At 39.8% G+C, this 11,608-nt stretch overlaps 1 protein-coding gene across 3 annotated transcripts; it reads left to right on the forward strand.

Moving 5' to 3' along the window:
• The first annotated feature begins 6,856 nt into the window (after window positions 1-6,856).
• On the forward strand, window positions 6,857-11,521 carry LOC107792179 (putative ubiquitin-conjugating enzyme E2 38). Of its 3 annotated transcripts, XM_016614374.2 has the most exons (7): window positions 6,857-7,087; window positions 7,828-8,409; window positions 8,515-8,578; window positions 9,118-9,257; window positions 9,400-9,711; window positions 10,060-10,111; window positions 11,059-11,521. In XM_016614374.2, exons 1-6 carry the CDS (start codon window positions 7,028-7,030, stop codon window positions 10,078-10,080), a joined length of 1,179 nt encoding a protein of 392 aa, XP_016469860.1. In that variant the 5' UTR covers window positions 6,857-7,027; the 3' UTR covers window positions 10,081-10,111; window positions 11,059-11,521. The 3 variants fall into 3 exon arrangements, with proteins under 3 accessions (XP_016469860.1, XP_016469858.1, XP_016469859.1); XM_016614372.2 differs by lacking the exon at window positions 10,060-10,111; XM_016614373.2 differs by lacking the exon at window positions 10,060-10,111 and having other exon boundaries at window positions 6,865-7,087; window positions 7,812-8,409.
• Window positions 11,522-11,608: the final 87 nt, after the last annotated feature.

Below are 11,608 nucleotides of genomic sequence, written 5' to 3' on the forward strand. Positions count from 1 at the left end.
GTTCATAGCCTCATTATTTGACTCTTTAGTTGTATATCGAAACCTAGCACTGGGTTCCCCGACTTCGACCGGAATCAAGGCTTCGAAGCCATATACTAAGGAGAACGGGGTTGCCCCCGTACTAGATTTTGATGTTGTTCGATATGCCCAAAGAACTCCGGGTATGATTTCTCTCCATTTCCCCTTAGCATCGTTCAACCTTTTCTTTAGGTTTTGAATGATAGTTTTGTTCGTTGATTCGGCCTGTCCATTCCCATTGGGGTGATACGGTGTTAATAATATCCTTTTTATTTTGTGGTTTTCGAGGAATTTCGTCACTTTGCTACCGACAAACTGTTTCCCATTGTCACACACTATTTCGACGGGTATCCCGAATCAACATATGATATGATCCCAAATAAAGTCTATAACCTCTTTCTCTCTTACTTTCACGAACGCCTGTGCTTCAACCCATTTAGAGAAATAGTCAGTCATAAATAAAATGAACTTAGCTTTACCTGGGGCCGATGGCAGAGGGCCGACGATATCCATTCCCCATTTCATGAATGGCATGGGGATAGGACTGAAAGTTGATCTCCGGGCTGATGGATCATTGGTGCAAAGCTTTGACATTTGTCACATTTTCGAACAAACTCCTTTGCATCTTTGTCCATATCGATCCAATAATACCCTATCCTGATTATTTTTCGGACTAATGAATCGGCACCAGAGTGATTTCCACAAGTGCCCTCGTGCACCTCACGTAGGACGTAGTCGGTGTCTCCTAGACCTAAGCATACTGCCAATGGTCCATCGAATGTCCTTCGGTATAATATTCCATCTATAGTTAATGTGAATCGAGCAGCTTTGGTTCGTAGGGCCCTCAAATTTTTAGGGTCCGATGGGAGCTTTCCATTCTTTAAGTATTCAATATACTTATTCCTCCAATCCCAGGTTAAACTTGTAGAATTTATCTCGGCATGACCTTCTTCGATCACGGATCTCGATAGTTGAATGACAGTCACCGAGCTTATCTCGCCTTCCTCGACCGATGTTCCCAAATTTGCAAGTACATCGGCCTCACTGTTTTGTTCTCATGGAACACGTTGTAAAGTCTATTCTTTGAAATGGTACAAAGTGACCTGCAGTTTGTCCAAATACCTTTGCATTCTATCTTCTCGAACTTCAAAGGTTTTGTTTACTTGATTTACCACCAGCAAAGAGTCACACTTGGCTTCAATGATTCTGCTCCCAATCTTTTAGCTAGCTCGAGACCAGCAATCATATCCTCATACTCGGGCTCGTTGTTAGTCAACCTAGTTGTTTTGATAGATTGCCTAATAGTGTTACCTGTGGGTGGCTTTAAAACGATGCCTAGCCCGGACCCCTTCACATTCGAAGCCCCGTCTGTTAAAAGGGTCCATACCCTGATGACGTACCCGATTTCAATAAGAGTTCTTTTTCAACTTCGGATACGAGGTTCGGCGTGAAATCGGCCACGAAGTCCGCTAAAATTTGAAACTTGATGGCCGTACGAGGTTGATACTCGATATCGTACCCACTGAGTTCGACGGCCCATTTAGCCAATCGGCCTGATAGTTCGGGCTTATGCAAAATATTATAGAGTGGGTAAGTGGTCAATACACATATGGAGTGACATTGAAAGTACAGTCTTAACTTTTTAGAGGTGCTTATCAGTGCAAGTGCCAATTTTTCCAAGTGTGGATATCTAGTTTCTGCTTCTCCTAAGGTTCGACTTACATAATAAACAGAAAATTACGTACCTTGCTCTCCTCGAACTAGGACACCACTTACCACAATTTCCGATACTGCCAAGTATAAGCAAAGTTTTTTGTCTGTTTTTGGAGTATGAAGTAGTGGTGGGCTCGATAGATATCGTTTTAATTCCTCTAATGCCTGTTGGCATTTCGTGGTCCAAGAGAAATCGTTCTTCTTTTTGAGTAGAGAGAAAAATTTGTGACTTCGATCTGACGACCTTGAAATGAATCGGCCTAAGGCAGCAATCCGTCCCGTTAGCCTCTGTACGGCTTTTACTCTGTCCACGATGGCGATGTCTTCGATGGATTTGATTTTGTCGGGGTTAATCTCGATCCCATGATTTGATACCATGAAGCCGAGGAACTTGCCCGAACCGACACCGAAAGCACATTTCTCGGGGTTGAGCTTCATGTTGTGTTTCCTTAAAATTTCGAATGTTTTGTGCAAATGAGCCAAATGGTCCTCTGCGCGCAGGGACTTAACTAGCATATCATCAATATAAACTTCCATTGATTTGCCTATTTGTTCCTCGAACATTTTATTTATTAGGCATTGGTAGGTAGCTCCTGCATTTTTTAGCCCGAAGGGCATCATATTATAACAGTATGTTCTGTACTTGGTGACAAATGAAGTCTTTTCCTGGTCTTCCGGGTTCATTTGGATTTGATTATACCCGGAATAGGCATCGAGAAAAGTAAGGATCTCGTGGTCGGCCATGGTATCGATCATGCGATCGATGTTAGGCAGTGGAAAAGAATCTTTGGGGCATGCCCTGTTTAAATCCTTATAATCTATACACATTCTAAGTTTGTTCCTTTTTTAGGGACTACAACTACATTAGCTAACCATTCGGGATATTTCACCTCCCGAATGGACCCTATTCTGAGAAGTTTAGTTACCTCGTCCTTTATGAATACGTGTTTACCTCAAATTGGGGACTTCTCTTTTGCTTTATCGGTTGGAACCTAGGGTCCAGGCTTAGCCGATGCGTCGTTATATCCGGTGGGATCCCTGTTATATCTAAATGAGACCAAGCAAAATAATCCATGTTATCGATAAGAAATTGAATAAGCCTTTTCCTAAGTTCGGGGGTTTATCTCATCCCCATGTATACCTTTCGTTCGGGCAAATGCTCGATTAGTATGACTTGCTCCAACTCTTCAATCGTTGATTGGGTAGTGTCGGAATCATCGGGAAGCACGAAGGATCGATGGATCCTTTGATCATCATCTTCATCGATCTTCTGATTTTCTGGTTGGGTTAAAGCTGATGTCTGTGATTGCTATTTGGCATTTTGTTCCCTTTTTTCAGCCTGATCCCTTTACTGGTGAAGGCGAGGATATCAGATTTGCTTCCTCGACGACAAACATTTCTCTTGCGGCCGATTATTCTCCGTACACTGTTTTGACTCCCCTCGATGTTGGGAATTTAAGAACCTGGTGTAGGGTCGAAGGTACAACTCTCAGGTTGTGGATCCATGTCCTTCCAAAAAGGGCGTTGTACCTCATGTCGCATTTTGATTACGTGGAACTTCATTTTATGGATGGTCCCGACCACGATTATCGGTAGAATTATCTCGCCTTTGGTAGTTTCACATGCCATATTGAATCCGTTTAGAATTAGGGTTGCGGGTACGACCTGGTCCTGTAGATCGAGCTGTTCTACGACCTTCAATCTAATGATGTTGGCCGAGCTACCTGGATCAATTAACACGCACTTAACTTTAGTTTTATTCATAAGTACGGATATTACCAGTGCATCGTTATCAGGTTGTATGACCCCTTCTGCATCTTCATCATTGAAGGACAAAGTTCATATAGGTGCGTAATCCTGAGTTCGAGATCGCTTTTCTCTCACAATCGATGTCTTAGTGCATTTAAACACTAGCTCTTGAGGGGTATCGACGCCGCCAATGATCATGTGAGTGATGTGTTGTGGTTCTTCTTGTTCATTTTGCTTGCCGAAATCCTTGTTTTTGAAATGGTTCTTTGCCCTGTCGCTTAAAAATTCTCGAAGGTGCCCTTTATTGAATAACCACGCTACCTCCTCTCTTAGTTGCCTGCAATCTTCCGTTTTGTGGCCATGTGTGCCATGATATTCACACATTTGATTGGGATTTTTCTGGGTAGGATCGGTCTGCATGGGTCGAGGCCATTTAGTGTCTTTGATGCGTCCGATAACCGATACGATGGCGGATGCATCAATGCTGAAGTTATACTTCGATAACCTAGGCGCTTCCTTAGATCCGGAGGGCTGTCGAACCCACTTCTGTTCATCAGCCCCCGAGACTCTTGACCTCGATCACTTCTTTTGTTGCTTTGTCCGGGGTTACATCTCGATTCATTGATTCTGTGGTTTCTGTTATACGGTCGGTATCGATCCCTGATCGGACCTTGTTCTCGATTTATATCCCTTCGAGCAGCGGGTTCAGACCCCAACTGATCATCTTCGACCCTAATTTTTTATTGGTACCGATTGTGCACGTCGGACCAAGTGATAGCTGGGTACTCGATGAGGTTATGCTTCAACCGTCGTGAAGCTGTCGAACTTCGTTCGTTCAAACCTTGAGTGAAAGCTTGAACAACCCAATCATCTGTGACTTGGGGTAGATCCATTCTTTCCATTTGAAAACGAGACACGAATTCCCTTAGCATCTCGTTATCCTTTTGACTTACCTTAACCAAATCCGACTTCCTGGTCTCGACTTTTATGGCCCCGGCGTGTGCTTTTACGAAGGAATCCGCAAGCATTACAAAAGAATCGATAGAATTAGATGGCAAATTATGATACCATATCATTGCTCCCTTTGACAGGGTTTCACCGAATTTCTTCAATAATATGGTTTCGATCTCATCATCATATAGATCATTCTCTTTGATGGTACATGTGTATGAGGTGACATGTTTGTTGGGGTCGGTAGTTCCGTTATATTTAGGAATCTCAGGCATGCAGATCTTCCTTTGGATCGGTTTAGGAGCCGCGCTTGGGGGGAAAGGCTTTTGTATATTTTTTTGGAATTTAAGCCCTTCAATATTGGTGGTGCCCCGGGGATCTGATCAACCCTGGAGTTGTATGTCTCTACCTTTTTGTCGTTTACTTCGGTCCTCCTTTCTCCCGATTCTATTCGTTTGGTCAGTTCTTCGAACATCTTCGCAATTTCGGGATTAGTCCCCAACTCCTGCTCATTTGATTTCACTATAACTGGTGCCGTTGTATAGGCGATTTCTCGGGGTTGACTGGGCTCCGGTTTACTCGGTATCTGGGTTTGACTCTGCAACTTAGCTATTGCTGCCTGTTGAGCTTGCAACATTTCGAAAATCATACGCAAGTTGACGCCGTTTTCCTCAACTTTGTGGGTATCTCGAGTTGCAGACCGAGTGCCACCATGAATGCTATTTTCAGGTTCAGAATGTAGGTTCGTCTCAATGGCCACATGCGAATTGATGTCTATCGGCACTTCGATTCGAGCTCCAACGGCCTTGACAAGTGGTATGTCGGTACTGGGTGTCAAGTTGTTGTTCTCATCTTGAAAACCAGCTTTGTTGTCGATAGGTAAGGCCATTTGATTGTTAGTTAGTCGTTGCTAATCCGAAATCCAAGATACTTTTGGAAACAAGCGCAAAACGGTGTATTTTTTGCAGATTCGTATCAAATAACCACTGTTATCCTTAGCCCCACGGTAGGCGCCAAACTGTTTACTCAAAAAACGGATAGAGTTGAATTTGTACGTAGTTCTAAGGTTACGTGGTATAGCTTAATACAAATCGTAATGATAAATAGAAATATCAAATACAGATTGCAAAGGATGCAAAATAAACGAGGTTGGAAAGAAGGTGACTTTTGGGACTAAGCAAGATGAATCAATTTATGAAGTTTAAAAGAATAATTCTTTAATATAGGAGTATATGGTGCTTGAGTTACAATGTAAGCAAAAAAGCTGTCCTTTACAAAAATGTAGTCATCCTCTTTATAGTGGAGGATCCTACTTTTAGATATAATTAAAAATACATAGTGGGAGACCCATGACAAATCAACTTTTCCATAATTCCTGCCAGGATTCTCTCATCTGGTGGGATTGCAACGGCTCTTGTCTGTGAGCTCGATATTGACTCGAGTTTTCGGTCTTGACTCAAGTTCTCGATCTTTACTCGAGCTCGATTCTGACTCGGATCCCTGTATTGATTCAGGGTCAGTGTTGGTCGGTCTCTGAATCATAAGCTTGATAATCTTTACTTTGCTACTTTACTTTGCATTATAGTTCGACTTGGATTCAAGCTTGATATTAACATCGAGCTCGACATTGATCGGTTCTTCGGGCTCGAAGCTTGGTGACCTGACTTCGGACCTCAACCTGAAACTACGAAGACGCTTCTCCGATCCGATGTATTACCATTTAAACCAGTTCGTACGGAGGACTAACCAGTTTTTACCGTATACAATAACCAGATTTCAAGATAACGTGACATTTCAAATTTAAATTCTTTTAATGGTAATCAAACGATTAATATACAAATTTGGAGATTAATTTGTCAAGAAAAAAGGTTTACCTAAATCCAGAAATTATCTATTTACACTCGAACAGAGACGAATCTAGAATTTAAATTCTATGGGTTCAACTATAAAGTTTTTAGCATCGAACTCATTATATTTTTAAAGTTATCGGTTCATATATATTAATTTTATAATTTTAATAAATTTTTATTACGCGTCAAAAGTTATGGATTCAATTGAATCCGTTCTTAACGCATACGCCCCTGCAGTCGAACATAAATTGATACATCAAACAACAAAGTGCATAACATTTTATATGAGATGTATCACATAATAATAATTAGTAAATGATACAAACTTTTATTTCATATCATTCAACCATAAAAGCAAAACAAATTTGTTGGAGATATCTTAAAAACACCGAAGGTATCTCCGTAATATTCTATAATTTTGTTCAGTCAACAGGTCAACTATCGAGGATAATCTAGTGCAGAGAGGACCATTGAACCTCGGTGCATACAACCTCTTATTGGCGAATATATACAGAGACCAACACGTGTATACAAATCAAACCAATTGTGGAGTATATAAGTATAGTATACAAAGCGTGTTTTCTTCCAACGTACGATAATAAAAAACGTACTTTGACAAGGCAACAAAGATATCGCCCTCTCTAAAACCTCTCTACATTCCACTAATTGTAGTTGATACGAATAAAAAGTGTGTTAGGGTTTTGAGATCAGTGACTTTTGGTGGAAAATTGAAATTGTTGTATGCAATGGACGTTGAAATCGAACAACTTTCTTCTCAAGATTCTGACAAACTGAAACACAATAAGGTAATTCGAATTCCTTAAGAATTTTCGTTTTTGTTTACTTCTTTGAGTGATTTTTCTTAAATTGGGTTTGGTTTGCTTTGGGCTTGATCGCTTTAGAATTGGATTTTTGGTTGGGTTGTTATTGATTGGTGGATCATAATATTCTGTTATGTTTTTGTGTATGATTGATCAGTTGTTGCCCTTAAAGCTTCGAGCTTTGTTATGCGTTGCATTGTTAACTTTTTTTTGGTCTAAGGTTACTTGTATCATGCGGTTAGATATGTTTTGTGAGTGTTAAAGTATGGTATCTGAAGAATCTTAATTGTGGGGCTGTTGAATTAGCCATTGTAGAATGAGATAACTTTTGAATAAATTTGAGAATCCTTTTAAAGAATTTTTAATATTGTTGGGAATTTGATTCACCGAAAACAACCTCTCTACATCCACGGTCCACAAGGTAGAGGTAAGATCTCTGTACACATTACCCTCCCGAGACTCCAAATATACCGGGTATGTTGATGTTGTCGTTGTTGGGAATTGATTCACCGATAGAGCAAAGGGGTGGGGGTCTTGGGGATTCAAAAAGAAAAAAGAAGGAATCTTGAAACTGTACGTGCAGCGGTTGGTTCTAGTTTCATAATTTTACTGTACTAGAGTAGCATACAGTACTGTAATTTCCAGCATGCCTATATCAGTTTATTATTTGAAAATTGAATCTGCTCTTTCCCTTTGCTCATCTATTTAGGTTGTTTCACTTACAGGAGGTTATGACTAAGGATAATTCACAAACAGTAGCTGGGTCCACATCCGTATCTCTTGACTCTGGCAATAACAACAGTTCCAATTCAGACCTCTCGTTTCATGAAGATCAGAATAATGGAGATGATGGCATGGATGATGGCGATGATGTGTCAAACTATGATAACGATGATGATGATAATGACTATATGTTTTATGACAATGATGACGATGATGAGTGTGATTACTTGAGCATGCAGGCACAATTTGATAATGTTGATTTGCCCGCTGGTGTAGAGGCCACAGTTTCTTGGTTGAATGAACCTGCTCCCAGTTCAAAAGCGCCTTCCCAAGTTAGCTCTTCTAGTCATCTAGTAGGCGTTGGGACAGTGAAACCCACACTTCCGGAGAACGGAAGGAGTAGTAACTTATCTCAGGTCCCTGCTTCAAGCAGTTCTCTAGTGTCTGTAGAGTCAAGTTCTCATGGAAAGGAAGAGGCAACTGAAGAAGAAGCCATGAAAAAATATCAGAGTTTTAAGCATTTTGATGTGGTAGATGACTTCTCAGATCATCATTACAGTAGCTTGGGCTTCCAGGGGCAACAGGTAACTTGTAAGGGAATTTTTTTTTTGCTTTGCAGGTCATCTTATGGCATTTTAGTTGATCGTTTTATGAGACTATGCTAACCTCTGCTGTTACCTTTTTAACAGCCACCTAAGGCCTGGAGTAAGAAAGTTCAGGATGAGTGGAAGATATTGGAAAATGATTTACCCGGTGAGTCAGTTGCTGCTATTTAGTGACACATACATTTGCGTCTGTTGTTTTTGTAATGTTTTAAAATTTTTGTTGGTAAATGTCTCTATTTTGGTTTCCTGCTGAAGAAGTCTTCTGAAAGTGGTATTTCGCTGTCTTTCTGACATTCTTAAACTTAAATCCTTTATGTGATGTGAAACCACATGATGGGAAATGCATCAATTGGCTCGTGTGATGTGTAATTCCTGAAAAGACATGTGTGATTCCTAATGGACATCCTTCGCAATTTATATTTTGGGACATTGATTATCATAAGTAAATAATATACAAAGCTATCCTTTGCTTTTTCCACTGCCATTTCCCTTTCTCAACTTCCTTATCTGCTGCTAAATTTATGACTCTATCCCCTTTGTGGCATGCTGCACTGTCAGTTTTATCTGGAAAAGAGAGTTTTTTTGTGAATTGACTTTGTGGGATGTCCTGTCATTGGTAGATTGCTGTAATTCTATCTAATCCATTTGAGGGTTTATGTTGAACTCATTTCACTCTCTCGTATTCAGATACAATATATGTAAGGGTCTACGAATCAAGGATGGATCTCCTTAGGGCTGTCATCATTGGACCAGAAGGCACTCCATATCATGATGGTCTCTTTGTCTTTGATGTCCTGTTCCCACAAAACTATCCCGATGTGCCACCGGTATGAATTTGTGTGTTCACGTTTTCTCTTGATTTTGTAGCATGAAAATGCTAAGATATTTATTTCTAATTTACCTTGTAAAAAATGTTGAGATATTTATTTTTTAACTTATTTTTTATTTACTTATTTTCCCTTTCATTAGATGGTTTACTACTATTCTGGTGGTTTGAGACTGAACCCGAACTTGTATGATTGTGGAAAAGTCTGTCTCAGTCTTCTGAACACTTGGACCGGTAAAGGTAATGAAAGGTGGCTGCCCAAGACATCGACTATGCTGCAAGTCCTGGTTTCGATACAAGCTCTAATTTTGAATTCAAGGCCTTTCTTTAATGAGCCTGGATATGAAGCCTCATATCCTGGACCTGACGGAGAGAGGAGATCTAAAGCTTACAATGAAGATGTTTTTGTTCTATCTTTGAAAACAATGACATATACATTGAGGAGGCCCCCAAAGGTATGATCATGGATCGTTGTTTGTCATAGTTCTTCTTCCTTCAGTTAAGTCAAAAGTAACATCCGGTTGGAGTACCTGTGTAGGCAAATAATGTCTTTTACCTTTCAATTTTCTGGCTCTGCTAGGATTTCACCTACTTATTAATGACCAATGCAGTTAGTATTTAAATTAATGCTGCCCTTTTCATTTAAATGGTGTTATGTTTGATATAACTGCAATACTGGTACCATAGGTTTATCTGGGAAAATGGGGATTGGTTAAATGTAGAACCTAGTTCATCCTTGAAATCAGTTTTCATCTTAGTGGTGTTTTGAATTTTGTCTAATTGCATATTGGCTTTTTGCATAGACTATCAGGAGAGTGATTTAGAAAGAAGGGAAGATCAGGTTCACAGTGTCCGGTATGTATGAGTTTAACATATATTTTCGTTTGTCTTGAGTTAGCTCTGTGGTTGGCATCTTAATACAAGTGATTTTTCAAATGGATTTGAAAGTTGAAACTTTTTCTGCTCAGGTTCCTCAGCTTTGGGAACTGAGTTCAGATATTATCTGGTTTGGAACGAGGTTGGATGTGGTGGCATAATTTCTTTTGACTACCCAATTGTCTATTTTCCACGGGAATAGCTTTGAAGTTGAAAACAAAACTTATTCTACTCTTATTCATGTGTATTCGAACCGATATCACTTGCATATTTTAACGGACAGCCAAAACTTTTAATCAGTACAGTAGTTTTTTCAACTGGTTTTGTAGTGGGTATATACATTCGTGCAAGAATGAATTTCTTCTTACCATGCAACTCAGAATGAGATAGAGGAAGATTGTTTCTTTTTGGGGGGGAGGTGGGGAGAGGGTGGAGGAGAGATTATCTGAGCAGACTTTCTTGTTTAGTTATATTTAGCTTCCATAATTGCAAAGTGAAAACAGCTAAAATAGGAGGAGGGATTATGTTATTCAAACATGAGGTTGTATTATTTTGGTTGTCTAGTAAAGTATGCTTTTGTCTATGACTCAACACTTTCGATATAGATGTAGATGCATCTATAGTGTAGAACATGTTTGTGCACCTGGGATAGAAAGGGGTCGACTTTTGGAGGGTAGGGTAAATGAAAAATGGAGCTTTGTTTTATTCTTAAAGAGCGGTGTATGTACATGTTAACATTGCTAAGTACTTATCTTTGTTCTTAGGAAGTGAATTTTAAGTACACATCTTCCTAAGGTTACTTGTGAGGTAGCATTCAAGACAATTCTAAGTATACATCTTTTTCTTGAGGTTATTTGTGGGTTAGCATTCTTCCTTATGATATATCAATATAATCTGGCATGCTCTTATTCTTTTATTTCGTGCAGCATTTTGAAGACCTTGTCATTGGTCACTTCCGTTGCTATGCTGTAGACATTCTCTCAGCATGCAAGGCATATGTAGAAGGAGCTCCAGTTGGTTCTGTGGTCAAGGGAAAAGTCCAGGGTAATGCAACTGAAGACAGGAGCTCACCGATATTCAGGGAATCAGTATCCAGAATGATGAATGGTCTTATATCCCTTTTCACTAAGAATGGTGCGAAGGATTGTGACCGGTTTCGTGTCTAAGCCTACAGGATTACCCATCAGATCCTATGAAAATCATAAGATGTTTTAGCTGAATGGTCCGTTTTCGACTCTTTGAACACCTCTTTTACCCAGCTTTTGGTGCCATTCACACATTCCTGTACATAGAAACTCTAATTTTGAATGTAGATAAAACTGGATACTTTAGCACTGAAGTATATTCTAGTGGTATATATCCTTCCATTCCCTGGATTATATGATAAAATCTATCACCAGATAAGTATGGTAATATATCAGAGAGCATAGCTCTCTATTTCTTTTCGAATGGCTTGAGAAATGCTAGGCAGCATCT

This window comes from Nicotiana tabacum, chromosome 2 (genome assembly GCF_000715075.1).
Source record: "Nicotiana tabacum cultivar K326 chromosome 2, ASM71507v2, whole genome shotgun sequence".
In the NCBI taxonomy this organism is placed as follows: domain Eukaryota; kingdom Viridiplantae; phylum Streptophyta; class Magnoliopsida; order Solanales; family Solanaceae; genus Nicotiana; species Nicotiana tabacum.